The sequence below is a fragment of the Schistocerca gregaria genome, chromosome 1, assembly GCF_023897955.1.
Source record: "Schistocerca gregaria isolate iqSchGreg1 chromosome 1, iqSchGreg1.2, whole genome shotgun sequence".
NCBI lineage: Eukaryota > Metazoa > Arthropoda > Insecta > Orthoptera > Acrididae > Schistocerca > Schistocerca gregaria.
This window is the reverse complement of record NC_064920.1, coordinates 781,063,230-781,087,431: the sequence shown is the minus strand read 5'-3', so window position 1 is coordinate 781,087,431 and position 24,202 is coordinate 781,063,230. Positions and strand designations below refer to the sequence as shown.

Sequence of the window (24,202 nt, the reverse complement as noted above, 5' to 3'; positions counted from 1 at the left end):
TTTACAGATATCACAGATGTTGTGGTCTTCAGTCATGAGACTGGTTTGATGCAGCTCTCCATGCTAATCTATCCTGTGCAAGCTCCTTCATCTCCCAGTACTTACTGCAACCTACATCCTTCTGAATCTGCTTAGTGTATTCATCTCTTGGTCTCCCTATACGATTTTTACCATCCACGCTGCCCTCCAATGCTAAATTTGTGATTCCTTTATGCCTCAGGACATGTCCTACCAACTGATCCCTTCTTCTAGTCAAGTTGCGCCACAAACGTCTCTTCTCCCCAATCCAATACCTCCTCATTAGTTATGTGATCTACCCACCTAATCTTCAACATTCTCCTGTAGCACCACATTTCGAAAGCTTCTATTCTCTTCTTGTCCAAACTATTTATTGTCCATGTTTCACTTCCATACATGGCTACACTCCATACAAACACTTTCAGAAACGACTTCCTGACACTTAAATCTATACTCGATGTTAACAAATTTCTCTTCTTCAGAAAAGCTTTCCTTGCCATTGCCAGTCTACATTTTATATCCTCTCTACTTCGACCATCATCAGTTATTTTGCTCCGCAAATAGCAAAACTCCTTTACTACTTTAACTGCCTCATTTACTAATCTAATTCACTCAGCTTCACCAGACTTAATTCGACTACATTCCATTATCCTTGTTTTGTTATTGTTGATGTTCATCTTATATCCTCCTTTCAAGACACCGTCCATTCCGTTCAACTCCTCTTCCAAGTCCTTTGCTGTCTCTGACAGAATTACAATGTCATCGGCGAACCTCAAAGTTTTTATTTCTTCTCCATGGATTTTAATACCTACTCCAAACTTTTCTTTTGTTTCCTTCACTGCTTGCTCAATATACAGATTGAATAACATCGGGGAGAGACTACAACACTGTCTCACTCCCTTCCCAACCACTGCTTCCCTTTCATGTCCCTCGACTCTAATTACAGCCATCTGCTTTCTGTACAAATTGTAAATAGCCTTCTGCTCCCTGTATGTTACCCCTGCCACCTTTAGAATTTGAAAGAGAGTATTCCAGTCAACATTGTCAAAAGCTTTCTCTAAGTCTACAAATGCTAGAAGCGTAAGTTTACCTTTCCTTAATCTTTCTTCTAAGATACGTCGTAAGGTCAGTATTGCCTCACGTGTTCCAATATTTCTACGGAATCCAAACTGATCTTCCCCGAGGTCGGCTTCTACTAGTTTCTCCAATCGTCTGTAAAGAATTCGTGTTAGTATTTTGCAGCTGTGGCTTATTAAACTGATTGCTCGGTAATTTTCACATCTGTCAACACCTGCTTTCTTTGGGATTGTAATTATTATTATCTTCTTGAAGTGTGGTGGTATTTCGCCTGTTTCAAACATCTTACTCACCAGATGGTAGAGTTTTGTTAGGACTGGCTCTCCCAAGGCCGTCAGTAGTTCTAATGGAATGTTGTCTACTCCGGGGGCCTTCTTTCGATTCAGATCTTTCAGTGCTCTGTCAAACTCTTCTCGCAGTATCGTATCTCCCATTTCATCTTCATCTACATCCTCTTCCATTTCCATAATATTGTCCTCAAGTACAGCGCCCTTGTATAGACCCTCTATATACTCCTTCTACCTTTCTGCTTTCCCCTCTTTGCGTAGAACTGGGTTGCCATCTGAGCTCTTGATATTCATACAAGTGGCTCTCTTTTCTCCAAAGGTCTCTTTAATTTTTCTGTAGGCAGTATCTATCTTACCCCTAGTGAGATAAGCCTCTACACGCTTACATTTGTCCTCTAGCCATCCCTGCTTAGCCATTTTGCACTTCCTGTCGATCTCATTTTTGAGACGTTTGTATTCCTTTTTGCCTGCTTCATTTACTGCACTTTTGTATTTTTACCTTTCATCAATTAAATTCAATCTTTCTTCTGTTACCCAAGGATTTCTACTAGCCCTCGTCTTTTTACCTACTTGATCCTCTGCTGCCTTCACTACTTCATTCCTCAGAGCTACCCATTCGTCCTCTACTGTATTTCTTTCCCCCATTCCTGTCAATTGTTCCCTTATGCTGTACCTGAAACTCTGTAAACCTCTCGTTTAGTCAGTTTTTCCAGGTCCCATCTCCTTAAATCCCCACCTTTTTGCAGTTTCTTCAGTTTTAATCTACAGTTCATAACCAATAGATTGTGGTCAGAGTCAACATCTGCCCCTGGAAATGTCCTACAATTTAAAACCTGTTTCCTAAATCTCTGTCTTACCATTATATAATCTATCTTATACCTTTTAGTATCTCCAGGATTCTTCCATGTATACAACCTTCTTTTATGATTCTTGAACCAAGTGTTAGCTATGATTAAGTTATGATCTGTGCAAAATTCTAAGAGACGGCTTCCTCTTTTATTTATTAGCCCCAATCCATATTCACCTACTATAATTCTATCTCTCCCTTTTCCTACTGTCGAATTCCAGTCACCCATGACTATTAAATTTTCGTCTCCATTCACTACCTGAATAATTTCTTTTATCTCATCATACATTTCTTCAATTTCTTCATCTGCAGAGCTAGTTGGCATATAAACTTGTACTACTGTAGTAGGTGTGGGCTTCGTATCTATCTTGGCCACAATAATGCGTTTACTATGCTGTTTGTGGTAGCTTACCCGCACTCCTATTTTTTTTATTCATTATTAAACGTACTCCTGCATTACCCCTGTTTGATTTTGTGTTTATAACCCTGTAGTCACCTGACCAGAAGTCTTGTTCCTCCTGCCACCGAACTTCACTAATTCCCACTATATCTAACTTTAACCTATCCATTTCCCTTTTTAAATTTTCTAACCTACCTGCCCGATTAAGGGATCTGCCATTCCACTCTCCGATCCGTAGAATTACAGTTTTCTTTCTCCTGATAACGACATCCTCGGGGAGATCCGAATGGGGGACTCTTTTACCTCCGGAATATTTTACCCAAGAGGACGCCATCATAATTTAACCATACAGTAAAGCTGCATGCCCTCGGGAAAAATTACGGCTGTAGTTTCCCCTTGCTTTCAGCTTTATCACAGATATATCAATCATATCGTGTAATGACACAAAAAAAAAAAAAAAAACAACGGAGAAATAGCATGAGCAGAAAAGTGCACGTTTTAAGAAGGGTGGGACGTTGAAATTTCTTAAATTTTTCACCTTTAGTTCCAGATGGTGAAAGTCGAAATTGTGAGAATATTTGATATGGAAAAGTTATTTGCTTACTGATTTTCTATGTGGAAACGTATAGCTCACTAAGAGAATAGACAAAAAACGGACAGTGTCTACATCATCAGCGGTATTGGAACTAAGACTTAAGGCATTTTCCGCTTCACAAAGTGACCACGTTCCCACATTGCTGTCTGAAGTTCATTCTTATCACAATACTGATTGATAACACAGGTAATTTAAAACGGAAAATACACTCCTGGAAATGGAAAAAAGAACACATTGATACCGGTGTGTCAGACCCACCATACTTGCTCTGGACACTGCGAGAGGGCTGTACAAGCAATGATCACACGCACGGCACAGCGGACACACCAGGAACCGCGGTGTTGGCCGCCGAATGGCGCTAGCTGCGCAGCATTTGTGCACCGCCGCCGTCAGTGTCAGCCAGTTTGCCGTGGCATACGGAGCTCCATCGCAGTCTTTAACACTGGTAGCATGCCGCGACAGCGTGGACGTGAACCGTATGTGCAGTTGACGGACTTTGAGCGAGGGCGTATAGTGGGCATGCGGGAGGCCGGGTGGACGTACCGCCGAATTGCTCAACACGTGGGGAGTGAGGTCTCCACAGTACATCGATGTTGTTGCCAGTGGTCGGCGGGAGGTGCACGTGCCCGTCGACCTGGGACCGGACCGCAGCGACGCACGGATGCACGCTAAGACCGTAGGATCCTACGCAGTGCCGTAGGGGACCGCACCGCCACTTCCCAGCAAATTAGGGACACTGTTGCTCCTGGGGTATCGGCGAGGACCATTCGCAACCGTCTCCATGGAGCTGGGCTACGGTCCCGCACACCGTTAGGCTGTCTTCCGCTCACGCCCCAACATCGTGCAGCCCGCCTCCAGTGGTGTCGCGACAGGCGTGAATGGAGGGACGAATGGAGACGTGTCGTCTTCAGCGATGAGAGTCGCTTCTGCCTTGGTGCCAATGATAGTCGTATGCGTGTTTGGCGCCGTGCAGGTGAGCGCCACAATCAGGACTGCATACGACCGAGGCACACAGGGCCAACACACGGCATCATGGTGTGGGGAGCGATCTTCTACACTGGCCGTACACCTCTGGTGATCGTCGAGGGGACACTGAATAGTGCACGGTACATCCAAACCGTCATCGAACCCATCGTTCTACCATTCCTAGACCGGCAAGAGAACTTGCTGTTCCAACAGGACAATGCACGTCCGCATGTATCCCGTGCCACCCAACGTGCTCTAGAAGGTGTAAGTCAACTACCCTGGCCAGCAAGATCTCCGGATCTGTCCCCCATTGAGCATGTTTGGAACTGGATGAAGCGTCGTCTCACGCGGTCTGCACGTCCAGCACGAACGCTGGTCCAACTGAGGCGCCAGGTGGAAATGACATGGCAAGCCGTTCCACAGGACTACATCCAGCATCTCTACGATCGTCTCCATGGGAGAATAGCAGCCTGCATTGCTGCGAAAGGTGGATATACACTGTACTAGTGCCGACATGTGCATGCTCTGTTGCCTGTGTCTATGTGCCTGTGGTTGTGTCAGTGTGATCATGTGATGTATCTGACCCCAGGAATGTGTGAATAAAGTTTCCCCTTCCTGGGACAATGAATTCACGGTGTTCTTATTTCAATTTCCAGGAGTGTATGTGATTAGTTGTAGATTCTTAATGAAATAATCTTCGTGGAATCAAATCGTAAAATGGTTCAAATGGCTCTGAGCAGTATAGGACTTAACTTCCTAGGTCATCAGTCCCCTAGAACTTAGAACTACTTAAACCTAACTAACCTAAGGATATCACACACATCCACGCCCGAGGCAGGATTCGAACCTGCGACTGTAGCGGTCACGCCTCATGCCTCGGGCATGGACGTGTGTGATGTCCTTAGGTTAGTTAGGTTTAAGTAGTTCTCAGTTCTAGGAGAGTGATGACCTCAGCAGTTAAGTCCCATACTGCTCAGAGCCATTTGAACCATTTGCATATGACTTTACAAGGGCACGTACTTGAAGTAGGTGATCAGTAATTGTGGTTTTCAAAGCAGAAAATCTAGAGACTTTAAAGAAGCTGGTGTTGTTAATAAAAATAAACGATATAGATAAAATAGATAGTTGTGGGAGATACTGCTCATAAAAAACGGGTTTGGCGGGCCTTGTTAAAATGAGATTAAACCACATTGTTTCCATGGGAACTGACATGATTTATTTGTTGTGACTTGTGGACTGTTTTTTCTCTCTTTTTGACGGGCTTTCTGAAGCTACACTGATAAGCTACATCATTATGACCCACTACTTAAAAGCGTGTTGGTCTACTTGTGGAGTGCTTTTCAGCCTTGTTTATGCGTTCCATGGATTCGACAAGTACCTGATAGTTTTCTAGAGACTTGAGGCACCAGATGCCTACGGACTGGTCACAAACTTCCCGTAATTTACGGGCGGTTGGCTTGTGCGCGTGGAGCTTGCGCCCGATAGCGTCCCAGATAGTTTTTATCGGAATTTGATAAGCCGCATTTGATGCCGAAGAAATCAACGTGATACTCTGTCATGGTCCTCAAACCATTGCATCGCGATTCTAGCCTTGTGAGACAGACAGTTGTTCTGCTGAAAGATGCCATCGCTGATGAGGAAGACATCAAGCAACAGGTTGTCCCTAATGAAGTTCACATATTCCACAGTTATCATGGTGTCTTCGGTTACTATAGCAGGTTTCTTGGAAGCTCAGATGGATGTCCCCCATAACATAACACTGATCACATGGGCCTGCTGCATGTTTTCAGCACCCGTTTGCCTGGATGACGGCTTTTCTGGACACGACCATCAACCTGGTTTAACAAAAAAGAGAATCATTCGACCAGGAGACACGATTCCATTCATTCGCGGTCCAATCTCGTTGATGCTGTGTCCATTGTAATCACAACTGACGATGTTGTTGGACCAACATCGGAACACGTAGAGGTCCTCTGCTGCGGAGCACCGTGTTCAACTCTGTGCGCTGAACGGTGTGCTCCAAAACACTCGTGCCTGTGCCAGCACTGTACTCTGTCGTTAGATCTGCTAAAGATCGCCATATATCCTGTTTTCGAGAGCGGGCAATCCTCTCATACCTATGCTTTGTGACGAGATATGGACGTCCAACTTTTTGTCGCCTAATCCTGGTTTCAGTATCCCTCAACCACTTTCCAGAGATGCTCACTACAGTAGCACACGAACAGCCGACCAGCTTCGCCGTTTCCGACATGGTTGCTCCCGTGCACTGGGTCACAAGAATCTGGCTTTTGTCAAAGTCGCTTGAGTCTGTGGGTTTCAGCGTTTGCACCATTCATCGTCGCTAGAATGATTCACCATCCGTAACTGCTCCGCTCACATACTTCTCTTACCGCTTCACGTGACGTCATCGCCACCAGGTAGCATACAACTTTGCGGTGGGCAATGGTCATAATGTTTTGGTTTACCAGTGTATATCTTTGCTGAGCATTACGATGAAATTACAGAATGCTACTTGGTGGATATTTTGAGAATGGCAGCGTGCATGTTTCCGGTTACGTAGTAGGAATTTGGAACTTACCTGAAGGCAGTCTGGATCCTACAGAAATGATGAATGGCTCTGAGCACTTTTGGACTTAACTTCTGAGGTCATAAGTCCCCTAGAATTTAGAACTACTTAAACCTAACTAACCTAAGGACATCACACACATCCATGCCCGAGGCAGGATTCTAACCTGCGACCGTAGCGGTCACGCGGTTCCAGACTGTAGCGCCTAGAACCGCTCGGCCACTCCGGCCGGCTCCTACAGAAATGATGATGGTACAGATCTGATGGCTGATTTATCCTTGCATAATGGGTCACGGCGACGCTAGTGAGCTTTATCTAAACTACTTAATAACAAAGAAAGGGATTTGTTCTGAATCCATCAATACACTTTTTCCATAATAGCGTAATTGGATTGCACAGCAAGAACGTACTGCATCGGATCAGGACTGCAAGGATGATAATATCAGATGATAGTAACAGAATAAACATGAAGTCCCTTCGCTACCAACTCGAACAGAGACGGTGTAAGTCGGTCCATGTCAGGTGTCGAAATCCCGGAAAGTAGAACCCCTATCGAATGCAAGCTCCCTTTTAGTTTTAATTTCTTTGGTGAACCAGGTGGCACATATTGTCACTGGATACCTATTTCTTATTTTATTTGATCCTGATATGCTGAAAAGGTTGCTTCTGGACGGGAATTCGACTTCGTATCTACTCTTTGCCAGTATCTGACAAATTTTCTGAACGATTCAATTGCATTTATCGTTGGTCACCCAAATTCCCAAACTCCTCAGGTTCTCCACGAAAGGTGCGTCCTGGGCTCTAAGGCTGATCCAGTGTATCGTATCATTTAAAATCCTGGAACGTGCGCTGGTCAATATTAATAATTTTAGTTTTTTACGTGCCTTCGTTCGTTGATAGTTATATACTTGTCTTGGGGCCAAAATATTTCACATGACGAATTTCTGATGATCACATCGTCAGATCTGTGGTATAAGAATGCAGTTTAAGACAAGACTGAGAAATGTACAACACAATAAAACAAGGAACTAACATACCTTTGACATCAGTATACAATGTCTTGTCAATTTTATTCATCGCACTCAACATCAGTGCCCAAATTGGCTCAGGCAGTGCAAAATGAAGTAAACAATTTTACCACTAGGCGGCGTCAATGACAGCATCATAATGACTATGACAACAGGTATATCTGTATCTAATTTATTATAATGTATATTTCTCAGTTTTGTCTTACATTGTATTCTCATGCCACAGATCTGATGATGGAGTAAACCGAAACACGTCAAAAGACGTTATATAATAAAAATTCTGGCCAGCAAGGCATGTATAGTAATTAACGCCAACGTCGTCGCAGATCGCCAGAAAGATTTCTTGTCTACAGTGACGAAAGGTTTGCTTAGTTAGCGTAGGAAAAGGTGCTGAGTTTGAATATACATCCATAACAAAAAAGTTCGTCATGTCATTTGAAGTTGATACAAGTGCTTAACTAGCTGCTCATGAATACCTTGGATGTTTGATGTCATTTTCTGCCAGGTAACAGGTGTGATAGGTTCAAATGGCTCTAAGCACAATGGCATTTAACATATGAGGTAATTATTTCACTAGACTTAGAACTACTTAAACCTAAGCAACCTAAGGACATCACACACATCCATGCCCGAGGCAGGAATCGAACCTGCGACCGCAGCAACAGCGCGGTTCCGAAGGGTGATGGGTGACCGTTGTACTGAACATTGATCAACGTGGCATCACGAGTACAGTGAAATTGCATGTGATACGCCTTTGATATTGAGGTTTACATGGAGCTCTTGGCGCTGTTAATTGGCGTCTTTCTAACTGTTTACTTCATTAACCAGTTCATGCAAAACCACTCGCGAACGACCGTTAATAGATGACTGAAAAACCTGCTAGAGCGCAAGAACACTTCTTACCGTCATAGAACTTCGGGATTCCAAATATTCTTGTAAAATCTATTATTTACAAAATATTTGCTTTTGACTATGGATGGATGAATGAATGTTGAAATAGAGTTACGTATATTAATTGTCTCAGACTGCAACGGCAGCAGTAATATTTTTGAAATATCACTTACTGTCATAAATTTGTGTTTTCGAGCCTTAAGAACTGTTTCATTTCTAATTACAAGTTTGTGATATTTGCAGTATCGTGGTATTAATACTCATTTGGATTCAGTACCGCGCAAAGCAGTACTCTCGAACTGCCATTTCTTGTAACTAATTTGCGTAGTCAAACGACTATACCGAAAACTGCTTTTTCCTACTCCACATTTAAAGTCGTTTTTATGAGATATATTTACCCTTAAGTGATAATCGCTAGCACGCAAGTTTAAGATGTTACAAAGCCAGTTAAGTTCAAACTCTGTGTAGTTCACACGTTGATTTACTTAACCACGCCGTTCCTCAATGATAAGCTAGGTGACTAACGTCTGGAGGTTTTCGTATAGTTTAAATACCTAGGAGTCATAGAAGGAAGCGATACGAGATGGGATGATCACGTGAAATAAGTATTAGGTTAGACGCATTTAAGAATTAGACAGTTTAGGAGGATTCTGGGAGACTGCTCTCTGCCTAACAAGGACTCTATATTATGACGCTAGTGCACCCGATTCCACAGTACTACTCCAACCTGTACTGTCCATACGGCGTAGGCATGAAAACAGACACCAAACGGGTTCAGAGAGGCTGTGGTAGAAGCGTATCAGCTACGTATAAATAACATGAAATTATAACAGTGATATGAAAGTGTGACAGTGAAGCTCAGATAACTTAAACGGCAGTGTCTGTTGTAAATGCAACTTTGCCCTTACGAAACCCCTTTGGCTAATTTTAGAGAAATAATATTCCAAGGAGACTGTACAAAAATTCAGTTGCCATCGTCGCAGATGACACTTAGTGATAATGAGAATGACATGAGATAGATAAGACGAATATTAAGGCGTTTGGTCGTTTTACCTCATTGCAAACACGACTGCAATAGTTCAGAAAATCATTGCTATCGTTTGAAGTTCCCTTCACCATGTACTGTTATGGAGTATATACAGCTTGAAAAGAAAAGTCAGTTAAGTATTGGTTGTTCAGGTATGTGCGAAAAGTGGCACCCTAAAAATAAAAATAAAAACAAAAGTAAAAAGGAGTTACAGGAAAGCAGTATGTGAACTAGGAAGAAAATCAGTGTTCAGTACACTGAAAAATCTCGAAACCAAGAAGGAGCTGTGTGAGATTGGGAGGTGTTTCTACATCTCAATAATGACGTCTATTCGAATTTCGCACCAGTCGCATAAAAGTGACGCTAGTGGCACCACTGTGAGGATGAAACTCAGGTTTGCTTTAAGGACGCACTGTAACGGTCGTGAACGTTAGTTACCTTTGAGACTGAAAGTAGTGAGCTGATGTTAGTCAAGAATGTCTTTAAGTCGGCGAAGACATCATTATTAACAGGTCACTGAGATTGAACGAGATCGTGTAGTAAGAAGCTAGATGTTGCTTCTGCGATTCTGCAGAAAGTCTTGGCAGGAATGTAGCCGCTGTACATGATTCACTGGCAGCGGTGGTCACGGGAATGTACAGTTGCAAGAAGACAGGGCTCCAGACGGCTACGTGGCGCTATCGGGAGGGAAGACCGCCGTTTTCGTTGTAGGGATGTGGCCATTGTATTGCGCCTGCGGCTGCAATTTGAGCAGCGCAGTGACACAACAAACTTTTAAAAATCGGTTACTTCAAGGACAGCTCCGAGCCGGCGCCCTTCAGCGTGGATTCAACTGAAACCTAAACCACCACTGTTTGTGATTTGATTGTTGTCAAGCGAGAGCTCGTTGGAGGGTGGAGTGGAGGTCTGTTGCCTTTTCTGATGAAAGCTGCCAGTGACGGCCGTGTGTTGGTTAGAAGCAGGCCAGGTGAGCTCCTGCATCCGTACTGTCTGTGTGCTACACACACCGGGCCTACACCTGGAGTTAAGGCCTGGTGTGCGATTTCACATAACAGCACGAGGATTCTCATGGTTATCCCATGCGACCTGGCTAAAAAAAAAAAAAAAAAAAAAAACAGTACGCCACACTGATGATTCGGACTGTTGTGGTGCCATTCACGAAAAGCATTCCAGAGAGTGTTTTCCAATGGGGTAGCGCTCGGCCGCATACCACTGTTGTAGCGCAACATGATCCACAGTATCGACATGTTGCCTTGGCCTGACCGATCGCCAAATCTGGCTCCAGTTGAGCACCTATGGGGCATCATCGGATGACAACCGGCACTAACCGTCCCTGTACTGACCGACCAAGTGCAACATGCTTGGAACTCCATTCCACAAACTCACATCCAGCACCTGTATGACTCAATGCAAGCCCGTTTACATGACTGCATTCAGTATCCTGGCAGGTACACGGTTCTCAACGTACCAGTATTTCAAAAAATGGCTCTGAGCACTATGCGACTTAACATCAGTGGTCATCAGTCGCCTAGAACTTAGAACTAATTAAACCTAACTAACCTAAGGACATCACACACATCCATGCCCGAGGCAGGATTCGAACCTGCGACGAGTATTTCACACTTACAATATAATATAGCAGAAAATTGATGATGATGATGTAATAAAATGTATCTGGACACCTATTAGTAGCCATTAATACGAGCTGTGTCCTCCATTTATCTTTACGACGCCGTGATCTCTGTTGGTGATACTTTCAGTGAGGTATATGAAGGCCTGTGGAGGAATGACAGTCTATTCTTTCTCAAGAACAACCCAGAGAAGGTTGTGATGTTGGACTCTGGGGTCTGGAACAAAGTCGAGTTCTTGCAAAACACAACTAATCCTTTATACTCGTGAGGTAATGAGTGCTATCGACAGGAGATGTCAAATTGATTGCATATTTTTAGATTTCCAGAAGACTTGCGACACCGTTCCTCACAAGCGTCTTCTAACCAAACTGTGTGCATGTGGAATATCGCCTGAGTTGTGCGGCTGGATTCGTGATTTCCTGTCAGAAAGGTCACAGTTCGTGGTAATACACGGAAAGTCATAGAGTAAAACAGAAGTAATATACGGCGTTCTCCAAGAAAGTGTCATAGGCCCTCTAATGTTCCTGATCTACATTAACGACATAGGAGACAATCTGAGTAGCCGTAGATTATTTGCAGATGATGCTGTCATTTACCGTCTTGTAAAGTCATCAGATGACCAAAACGAATTGCAAACTGATTTAGATGCGATATCTATGTGGTGCGAAAAGTGACAATTGACCCTGAATGAAGGAAAGTGTGAAGTTATTCACATGAGTACTGAAAAAAATCCGATAAATTTCGTTTACGCGATAAGTCACACACATTTGAAGCATGTAAATTCAACTAAATACTAATAAAATTACAAATAACCTAAATTGGAACGATCACATAGATAATGTTGTAGGCAGAGCAAGCCAAAGACTGCGATTCATTGACAGAACACTTACAAGGTGCAACAGGTCTACTGAAGAGACTCCTTACACTACGCTTGTCCGTCCTATTCTGGAGTACTGCTGTGTAGTGTCGGATCCGCGTCAGGTGGGACTAACGGATGACATCGGAAAAGTTCAGAGAATGGCGGCTCGTTTTGTATTATCGCGAAATAGGGGAGATAGTGCCACAGACATGATACGTGAATTGGAGTGGCAATCAATGAAAGAAAGGCGTTTTTCGTTGCGAAGGGAACTTCTCATGAAACTTCAATCACCACTTTTCTCCTCCGATTGCGAAAACATTCTGTTGGTACACACCTACATAGGGGTAAATGACCATCACGATAAAATAAATCATGCCTCGCACAGAAAAATTTTAGTGTTCGTCTTTCCAGCGATTCATCCGAGAGTGGAACGGTACAGAGACAGCTTGACGGTGGTTCATTGACCCCTCTGCCAGGCACTTAATTGTGAATAGCAGAGTAATCATGTAGATGTAGGTGTACAATGGCTTTTCTCGCTTTTACATTAACCTGCGAGCTTATAACGTTAATCACTTAAATTTCCCGAAATTTTATTACTCCATATTTTCTCTTAGTGTTGATATTTTTTTGTCGTCAATATATTCATTTCAACGTGAAATACTATGAAAAGTAGGTTTATCTGGCACGAGTGAGATTTTCACTCTGCAGCGGAGTGTACGCTGATATGAAACTTCATGGCTGATTAAAACTGTGTGCCGGACCGAGACTCGAACTGAGGACCTTCGCCTACCTTCCAAAACTTCACAGAAGCTCTCCTGCGAGACTTTCAGAACTAGCACTAGACGAGATACTGGCAGAAGTAAAGCTGTGAGGACGGGGCGTGAGTCGTGCTTGGGTAACTCAGACAGTAAAGCAGTTACCCGTGAAAGGCAAAGATTCCGAGATCGAGTCTCGGTCCTGCACACAGTTTCAATGTGCCAGGAAGTTTTAGGTCTATCACGAGTTTGCTGTGCGCTTTCAGTGTTGGTTGGATGCTACGTAATCCAAGGAATTAACGTATCGAATTCTTAAATGAAGAGTTCAGTGAGGTAAAAATTTGAAAATTACGCTACTGAGGCAGTAACTGCCCACAGAGGGTTCCGGCAGCATCAGGTAACGTACCTCTCCTGAGGTGGTTCGGTGAAGCGTGGGTGGACGCCTGTGCGGCCAGAAGCACCAGCAGCAGCGTCGCCACCTTCGCCGTCAGTTCCATGGCTGCTCTCCTGGCTTCGGTCTGGGACTCGCGGATCTCGCCCGTCTCCCAGCCAGACTTCGCGTGATCGCTCGTCGCGACGGTCTCTTATGCCTTCCGCTGTCGCACGTCACGGTCTTTCACGCCGCAACCTTCCCGTTGCCCACATGTTGCAGCTTCCTGTGTACAACCACAGAGCCTGCAGACGTTTTGTTCCTGGTGGCGCAGGTGAAGCTTAACGGATGCTGAGGCCGTGTACAGGAGCGCTCGTCTATAAACGCGAGAGTCTGTCAGAATGGGTGATGACTGACGAGCCTTTGGGGCGGAGGGAAGGAGGGGAGGGGAGAGGAGGCTTAAGCACGGTTCCTGGCTACCAGGGAAACGGCAGGGCGCGAGGAAGACTGGACAAGTGGTGGCTTTCCCTGCCGCCAACGATACTCCACAGCCAGATGCACGGAACGAAATGGTTTTTACGTCGAGAATACTCACTCAAATAAAACACATCTACAAAGGGCGTTCAAAAAGTTTGGCGCAGTCGTCTCTAATTTTTTTATTTTTTTTCAGGAGGAGAATGAATTTTTTTGTCAACATACTTGGATCATTTAGCTATACATTGAGCCTACTCAATGTAGCCTCCATCAGCTGTGATGCACCTGGTCCAACGTTCTTTCCATGACGTAAATGCACTTTGATAAAATTCTGGGGATTGACTTTTACACCATCACTTGACACAGGAAATAAGGTCTTTCTCACTATCAAATGTTTTACCGCTCAGGTGGGCCTTCAGACGACCAAAGAGGTAAAAATCTGACGGAGCCACGTCCGAACCGTAGGGAGGATGAAACAATTTTCCAACCCATTTTCCTGATTTTTCTCCCGTGTCATAGGGATATCCAACGTACACAGATTTTTCTGTACCCTAGTGACTGTATCAGTGATACCAGGCCGACCGGTGTGGCTGAGCGGTTCTAGGCGCTTCAGTCTGGAACCGCGCTACCGCTACTGTCGCAGGTTCAAATCCTGCCTCGGGCATGGATGTCTGTAATGTCCTTAGGTTGGTTAGGTTTAAGTAGTTCTAAGTTCTAGGAGACTGATGACCTCAGATGTTAAGTCCCATAGTGCTCAGAGCCATTTGATTTGAAGTGATACCACACTGCCCAATGACAAACGAGTCATTTCAGCAAGCTGTCGTGTCGTCACACATCATTTTGGATGATTTTATCAGTAGTCTCCTTATTATCATCACTCACTGCCGTCGATGATCTGACGCATCGTGGATTGTCCAGTAGAGAGAAATGACCTACTTTAAACCTCTGCAACCACCGCTGGATACTGCTGCGATCCACTGTATCCTTCCCTTAAACTGGCAGCAACTTCCTGTGAATCGATGTGGCAGAGTCATCGCCGGTCTTGAAGAGCAAGTCAATCACAGACTGTTGCCTCAACCTGAGATCTACTTCACGGTCCATTATGGCTCACCTGTAATTAAAAAAAAATAATTTTATACACCAACTTATAGCTAAATGTTCCAAGTATGTTCTCAAAAAAATTCATTCTTCTCCTGAAAAAAATAAAGGAATTAGAGACGACTGTGCAAAACTATTTGAACGCCCTTTGTACGTGAAAATCGTAGATATTTACTGTCACGCGATCCACTAACGCTACGTTAGTTCCTAAGCTACCAAACCGGCTGCGTTGATGTGACGAGTCCATCGCCAATTACATCGTTTTTATACCCCAAAAACTACAATAGTTACAGCAATACCAATGATTTTCATTTACGCTGATTTCCTTAGTAAATTAGCTTATGAGAGCCTGAAGTGCTACGAACTCAAACGAGGTGGTAAATGAAACGTAGTTTCTTATATTATAACCTGCGAGCGCCATGCTATGATGTGCTAAATAATTTTAACGTTACAAACAACAAACAATTTTGCAGTTAAAGACATTTAGCCAGAATACGCAATTCTCCACAGTAAGTCAGCACAGAGTAGGCATATCCATTACCTGCGTCCTTTCTTAGCGATTTTGCATATTCGGTGTTTTTTTAATAGTGATATTAACTTTATTCATGTCGCACATTATTGTTATTTATTTAGCGCATGACTAGCATCACACCAAACAAGGAAACAGTTTTTCTTCAAAAGTACATATCCACACATTTAACACATAGAAAAGAAAGATATGATTATAAACTGATTGAATTTAGAATATTTACAAAGCACAGATTTCACAGGTTTATGTTGAATTGCTTAACATATACAACTGATGCCTTAGCTGCTAACAGAAAATCATCTGGATCGACATGAAAGGATGGATTTAGAAAATTAGAAATTTTTGGTTATCTCCTAAGGGACCAAACTGTTGAGGTGATCGGTCCCTAGGCTTACACATTACTTAATCTAACTTTAACTCACGCTAAGGGTAACACACACAGCCATGCCCGAGGGACGACTCGAACCTCTGATAGAGGGAGCCGCGCATGCGGGAGGCCGGGTGGACGTACCGGTGAATTGCTCAACACGTGGGGCGTGAGGTCTCCACAGTACATCGATGTTGTCGCCAGTGGTCGGCGGAAGGTGCACGTGCCCGTCGACCTGGGACCGGACCGCAGCGATGCACGGATGCACGCCAAGACCGTAGGATCCTACACAGTGCCGTAGGGGACCGCACCGCCACTTCCCAGCAAATTAGGGACACTGTTGCTCCTGGGGTATCGGCGAGGACCATTCGCAACCGTCTCCATGAAGCTGGGCTACGGTCCCGCACACCATTAGGCCGTCTTCCGCTCACGCCCCAACATCGTGCAGCCCGCCTCCAGTGGTGTCGCGACAGGCGTGAATGGAGGGACGAATGGAGACGTGTCGTCTTCAGCGATGAGAGTCGCTTCTGCCTTGGTGCCAATGATGGTCGTATGTGTGTTTGGCGCCGTGCAGGTGAGCGCCACAATCAGGACTGCATACGACCGAGGCACACAGGGCCAACACCCGGCATCATGATGTGGGGAGCGATCTCCTACACTGGCCGCACACCTCTGGTGATCGTCGAGGGGACACTGAATAGTGCACGGTACATCCAAACCGTCATCGAACCCATCGTTCTACCATTCCTAGACCGGCAAGGGAACTTGCTGTTCCAACAGGACAATGCACGTCCTCATGTATCCCGTGCCACCCAACGTGCTCTAGAAGGTGTAAGTCAACTACCCTGGCCAGCAAGATCTCCGGATTTGTCCCCCATTGAGCATGTTTGGGACTGGATGAAGCATCGTCTCACGCGGTCTGCACGTCCAGCACGAACGCTGGTCCAACTGAGGTGCCAGGTGGAAATGGCATGGCAAGCCGTTCCACAGGACTACATCCAGCATCTCTACGATCGTCTCCATGTGAGAATAGCAGCCTGCATTGCTGCGAAAGGTGGATATACACTGTACTAGTGCCGACATTGTGCATGCTCTGTTGCCTGTGTCTATGTGCCTGTGGCTCTGTCAGTGTGATCATGTGATGTATCTGACCCCAGGAATGTGTCAATAAAGTTTCCCCTTCCTGGGACAATGAATTCACGGTGTTCTTATTTCAATTTCCAGGAGTGTATAAATGACTGACACACATAATTGTTTTAGTTTATCTTTTATGCCATGAACTGTCGCAGCTTCAAAACAATGTTTCAGTATGGACGACATAAGGCGGTGAAGAATAATAAGTTCACTTTTGGTTTGTGCAGCCTACTTATGCTTAATGTAAAATGTATAAACTATACGTGAAATTGAAAAAAAGTAAAAATGATACGAGAAGAGATATAACTGAAAATAGGAAGAGATATTGGTAAGTCGCCTTCGCTGCAGCTTCTGGTTCTGCTCTTGGATTGTACATGGTCTATAACTAATGGCTAGTAGGTAGCATTCTACTACTGTTTCCACTTGTATGCCGATATGCAGACATGGCTCTGACTGTGAAGGTCTACAGCGTTACTACTACATTTCACACAGAAGATACTGTCTAGATACTGTTATTATAACAGCGTATAATTTTACATCACCATCTGACCTGATAGCAGTGGGTGCTGTCTTATTCCTGACTACATCATGAAAGTAGCCTAATGCATCAACTGTTCTAGATAATGCCAGTGGCTGAGAATTTATTTGTTCAACACATCATAAGCTATTAACTACAGCGCTGCAAGAAGCATCTGCAGGGTGTCTAAGGAGGAATGGTCAATATTCAGGGATATGACATCAATGATAATTCGTAGGAAAAATGTCCAGTAACCAATGGCTCTCAAATGCATACCTCAAGAGGTATGAGCAGTTGTTCACTTCGATATTTAGGAACAAATCTCTTTCACTGCCAGCTCTTTGCTTTCCGTTTTTTCACAGGTGGTAGCATCGAGGAAAAAAAACCTGGACTATGTTGTGCATACGTCAAGAATTATGTAAGCCGAAAGGTGCCGATTTATGTAGTTGAGTTGACAAGCACTGTACTGGTGAACAAATGCATTGCAAACTTTCTCTGTAACTGGCCAAACAATTGCCTTCTTCACAGGTCATGCAGTAACTCTTACTGCTGAATGAGAGAGTCTGTGAAAAGAGGAAATTGCTTGTTTGTGAAAATCTGTGGTAAAGTGCATTTCCCCCTGTGGCGTTTGTGCGTCGCCACGTAGAGTTACGTTAGCGCACGTTATTCGAATACGTCAGAGCTGTAAGCCTGGCGACGTTTCAATGCATGAATTAATTTCACTGTCTCCTCCCGGGTCCTTGCCAAGTGCTAATAAGTACAGTTCCTTCGTGACACTGCCGATGCGAGATCGTGGATCTGCTGATTCATTTTGCTCACCATCAACATAGAGAATACCCGTAGTTAGTTGGACAATGAAGCCCAGATGCTGCGATTGGCTCAGTGATCCCGTATCTGGCTTCTGATGGAAAGTGAACACAAGTGCCTTACAGTCTGCGGTAAGTGTAAAAGATCGACCTTCGGGCATGTGTTTACACTTTTTGATTGAAGTATATGCCACGTAGAGCTCGCAGTCATACAGTGACCAATTTGTTTGTGAAGGTGATAGTTTTTTTTCTTGAAGGCAGTTAGAGGTTGCCCGTAATATTGCACGTGTTACTGTAACACAGGTCCAGTTGCAGTTGATTATGCGTCAACCATAACTGCCAGAGGTGCGTCATGAAGAGGATGAGCTAACAATGTAGCCTCTACAATAGTAGCTTTCACTCTGCTGGAGGATGCTTTCTTTTCATCAGTCCACTCTCGTGTCTCACGAAGTTTAGGCGAACCTTTTAGCATTTCACTGAGAGGTGCTGCCAAAAATGCATGATTGCCCACAAAACGCCGACAAAAGTTTGCCAAGTTTGGCAAGGACCCGGGAGGAGACAGTGAAATTAATTCATGCATTGAAACGTCGCCAGGCTTACAGCTCTGACGTGAGCTGATGTTAGTCAAGAATGTCTTTAAGTCGGCGAAGACATCATTATTAACAGGTCACTGAGATTGAACGAGATCGTGTAGTAAGAAGCTAGATGTTGCTTCTGCGATTCTGCAGAAAGTCTTGGCAGGAATGTAGCCGCTGTACATGATTCACTGGCAGCGGTGGTCACGGGAATGTACAGTTGCAAGAAGACAGGGCTCCAGACGGCTACGTGGCGCTATCGGGAGGGAAGACCGCCGTTTTCGTTGTAGGGATGTGGCCATTGTATTGCGCCTGCGGCTGCAATTTGAGCAGCGCAGTGACACAACAAACTTTTAAAAATCGGTTACTTCAAGGACAGCTCCGAGCCGGCGCCCTTCAGCGTGGATTCAACTGAAACCTAAACCACCACTGTTTGTGATTTGATTGTTGTCAAGCGAGAGCTCGTTGGAGGGTGGAGTGGAGGTCTGTTGCCTTTTCTGATGAAAGCTGCCAGTGACGGCCGTGTGTTGGTTAGAAGCAGGCCAGGTGAGCTCCTGCATCCGTACTGTCTGTGTGCTACACACACCGGGCCTACACCTGGAGTTAAGGCCTGGTGTGCGATTTCACATAACAGCACGAGGATTCTCATGGTTATCCCATGCGACCTGGCTAAAAAAAAAACAAAAAAAAAAAAAAAAACACAGTACGCCACACTGATGATTCGGACTGTTGTGGTGCCATTCACGAAAAGCATTCCAGAGAGTGTTTTCCAATGGGGTAGCGCTCGGCCGCATACCACTGTTGTAGCGCAACATGCTCCACAGTATCGACATGTTGCCTTGGCCTGACCGATCGCCAAATCTGGCTCCAGTTGAGCACCTATGGGGCACCATCGGATGACACCCGGCACTAACCGTCCCTGTACTGACCGACCAAGTGCAACATGCTTGGAACTCCATTCCACAAACTCACATCCAGCACCTGTATGACTCAATGCAAGCCCGTTTACATGACTGCATTCAGTATCCTGGCAGGTACACGGTTCTCAACGTACCAGTATTTCAAAAAATGGCTCTGAGCACTATGCGACTTAACATCAGTGGTCATCAGTCGCCTAGAACTTAGAACTAATTAAACCTAACTAACCTAAGGACATCACACACATCCATGCCCGAGGCAGGATTCGAACCTGCGACGAGTATTTCACACTTACAATATAATATAGCAGAAAATTGATGATGATGATGTAATAAAATGTATCTGGACACCTATTAGTAGCCATTAATACGAGCTGTGTCCTCCATTTATCTTTACGACGCCGTGATCTCTGTTGGTGATACTTTCAGTGAGGTATATGAAGGCCTGTGGAGGAATGACAGTCTATTCTTTCTCAAGAACAACCCAGAGAAGGTTGTGATGTTGGACTCTGGGGTCTGGAACAAAGTCGAGTTCTTGCAAAACACAACTAATCCTTTATACTCGTGAGGTAATGAGTGCTATCGACAGGAGATGTCAAATTGATTGCATATTTTTAGATTTCCAGAAGACTTGCGACACCGTTCCTCACAAGCGTCTTCTAACCAAACTGTGTGCATGTGGAATATCGCCTGAGTTGTGCGGCTGGATTCGTGATTTCCTGTCAGAAAGGTCACAGTTCGTGGTAATACACGGAAAGTCATAGAGTAAAACAGAAGTAATATACGGCGTTCTCCAAGAAAGTGTCATAGGCCCTCTAATGTTCCTGATCTACATTAACGACATAGGAGACAATCTGAGTAGCCGTAGATTATTTGCAGATGATGCTGTCATTTACCGTCTTGTAAAGTCATCAGATGACCAAAACGAATTGCAAACTGATTTAGATGCGATATCTATGTGGTGCGAAAAGTGACAATTGACCCTGAATGAAGGAAAGTGTGAAGTTATTCACATGAGTACTGAAAAAAATCCGATAAATTTCGTTTACGCGATAAGTCACACACATTTGAAGCATGTAAATTCAACTAAATACTAATAAAATTACAAATAACCTAAATTGGAACGATCACATAGATAATGTTGTAGGCAGAGCAAGCCAAAGACTGCGATTCATTGACAGAACACTTACAAGGTGCAACAGGTCTACTGAAGAGACTCCTTACACTACGCTTGTCCGTCCTATTCTGGAGTACTGCTGTGTAGTGTCGGATCCGCGTCAGGTGGGACTAACGGATGACATCGGAAAAGTTCAGAGAATGGCGGCTCGTTTTGTATTATCGCGAAATAGGGGAGATAGTGCCACAGACATGATACGTGAATTGGAGTGGCAATCAGTGAAAGAAAGGCGTTTTTCGTTGCGAAGGGAACTTCTTGAAGTCAAGTGAACAGTTGCTGTAGTTGTGATAGGTGCTCTGCCTCGCTGGATGACATTACAAGTGGGTGATCACTGCAGGTATAACAAACTCCAAGACTCTAATTACTTCATCCATGAAATTCTGGAAGTCTTGTAATAGATTGCACAGTCTGAAAGCCTTCACAAGAATTCGTAAAGTGTGAACGGAGTGCAAAGAGCGGTTCTGGGTCTATCTTCCGGTGCAATTCATATGTGACAAAAAACACGGACGATGTCGATCGTGGATAACACGTTTTACCATGAATGTGCGTAGCAAAGTCTTCGATATGTGTCACAGGATAATGATCAGGTATCGTTCTGGCGTCGACGCCACAAAGGCGTCACCCATCACTCTTCATAGGGGAAATATGGGATGTGAGCCTTGGCTACTATGTGAAGCGGACAGATCTCCTGTGCTGACCTGAAAGAGAGCTCTTGCTTTGCGGTCTTTAGTTTTTCTCCACGCAGAGGAAGAGGCCATACATGAACTGGTAATTCTGGCACGGTGACAATATGAAGTACTGTTGAATATTTTACTGATGCCGGAGAAGGCGATGGACTAGTGACTTAGGGGAACTGGCGAAGCAATTTGTTCTTTGGTAAATAACCTGCAACGCTTTTATGCCAGCATGGCTGGCATGGCATAAGTGCTCATGACTGATTAGACAACTCTGTTGTAGAGGCTGGCAACAATGAATCTCTATAAGAATTAACGTCCTGGACTGAAGTTTAGATGAAAGTTGATGTAGCCGTAAGTATTGATGGAAGACGCTTTCGTAGTACACTGGTTTTCCGACGTGTAAGACGAGAGTAAGGGTAAAGTGAGAAATTAGCTCCTATGTATCAACCAGGAATTGTAGCTTGGTATAGTGCTCACTTATGAACAGTCGACCGCTGTCAGGTTTGAAATCAGGCGCCGTCGCTTCTGATTCCCGGTGGCGTTTCCCTCGTCACAGGGTCGTAGACGCTGCCGAGCTGCAACTCCAGTTTTTTGTGATATCGCAGATACTCTACCTGGTGAGAAAACCCGTGTTATGCTTGAAAAGCGTCGCCGTCACAAAGCACCTGTGGAGCGCCGTATCTGTAGGGCTGTGACTTGCTAATGTGGTTCAGTTATTTGTGTTTCTAGAGAAGTCTCTGTTCTGGCGGAGAAGGCTGCTACGTCCGTCGATGGATACATCTCGAGTATTGTGTCAGCAGTTTGAGCGAGAGCGCCGCGGTCGTCAGCGCAAACTAAATTTCCTGTGCGTCCGCAGGCAAGCGTGACAGCCATATATTCCACAAAATATCGTCGTTAATTGCGTTGTCTGCGAGCGTACTAAGTAGCCGAGATGGTTTGCAGTCGCCGAGTCCTTTACTGCGAAGCAATTTTTCAAGATGCTTCGCTTCTGACTGCGACAAGCGCGTTACAAGTGCATGCTTGCTAGAAGTGTGTTTTGCAATGCTTGGCGGGGGAGCTAGAATGACTTGTACTACTATAGCTATTCGCTCGTTAATTACAGTTACCTCATAATTACATTTAGTTTCGTCTGAGGTGACGTGGACCAAGACAAATTGTCTCTGAAATTGTACGAAACACATTACTAGACTATCCGACCCGAAGGGCGGGGTTTTCACCTCAATTGGACTTGAGGATCACATTTGTCACTGTTAAGTCAGCGTGTGTCACGGTATGCGTTGGTTAGGCGACGCGGCTGTTCACGAGTGGTTTTGCACGGCGCAGCTGATAGAAAAACTCACGAAACTGTGTTTTTGGTTCTGGCGGGCGATGCGATCGTTCCGTTGTTGTTCAACACAACATAAGCGAAAATTTCAGCGCTTCATACTAAGACTGAACAAAGCATATATATCATTTATTTGTGTTCAGACGTTGCGAAAAGGTTTTGAGAGCGTACACAGTGAACATAAAATGACTATTCCCTGCCTACAAATCTGTATGTAACATGTACCGTAACGCTGCCTATGATGTATATGTGATGTTAAATATTCTATATATCGTTTATCAGTTATCTTCCCGTACCATATTGTGCAGTATTCGAGGTACGTATCTGTGCTCACAGTTTGGGGACGTACCTCAAGTCTTCTACATCTACATCTACATATACAAAGTTACTCTGCAATTCACACTTAAGTGCCTGGCAGAGGCTTCATCGAACCATTTTCATACTAATTCTCTAGCATTCCACTCTCTAATAGCACGTGGGAAAAAGGGACTCCTAAATCTTTCTGTTCGAGCCCTGATTTCTCTTATTTCATTACGATGATCATTTCTCCCTACGCAGCTGGGTGCCAACAAAATATTTTCGAATTCGCAAGAGAAAGCTGGTGATTGAAATTTCGTAAATAGATCCCTCCGCAAAGAAAACCGCCTTTGTTTCAGTGACGGCCTCCCCAACTCGTGTATCATATCAGTGACACTCTCACACCTATTGCGCTATAACACGAAACGAGCTGCCCTTCTTTGCACTTTTTGGATGTCCTCCGTCAATCCTACCTGGTAAGGATCCCACACCGCGCAGCAATATTCCAGCAGAGGACGGACAAGTGTAATGTAGGCTGTCTCTTTAGTGGGTTTGTCGCATCTTCTAAGTGTTCTGTCAACAAAGCGCAGTCTTTGTTTCGCCTTCCCAACAATATTACTTATGTGGTCTTTTCAATTTAAGTTGCTCGTAATTGTAATTCCTAGATATTTAGTCGACCCTTAGATTTGTGCGATTTATCGTATACCCAAAATTTATCGGATTTCTTTTAGTACCCATGTGGATGACCTCGCACTTTTCTTTGTTTAGTGGCAATTGCCACTTTTCGCACCATACAGAAATTCTCTCTAGATCATTTTGTACTTGGAATTGATCGTCTGATGATTTTACTAGACGGTAAATTTTAGCGTCATCTGTAAACAACATAAGGGGGCTGCTCAGATTATCACCTAGATCGTTTACGTAAATCAGGAACAGCAGAGAGCCTATGACACTACCTTGCGGGACGCCAGATATCACTTCAGTTCTACTATA

The 24,202-nt window shown here is 44.4% G+C and overlaps 1 protein-coding gene across 1 annotated transcript in view; it reads right to left on the bottom strand.

The window, feature by feature from the left end:
- Positions 1 to 13,717, bottom strand: part of LOC126268728 (trypsin-1-like) — a 103,175-nt gene extending 89,458 nt beyond the window's left edge. Inside the window, exon 1 of the mRNA XM_049973934.1 lies at positions 13,354 to 13,717. Coding sequence (XP_049829891.1) covers positions 13,354 to 13,444 — 91 coding nt within the window. The 5' untranslated portion in view covers positions 13,445 to 13,717. The remainder of the gene's footprint in view (positions 1 to 13,353) is intronic.
- Positions 13,718 to 24,202: the final 10,485 nt, after the last annotated feature.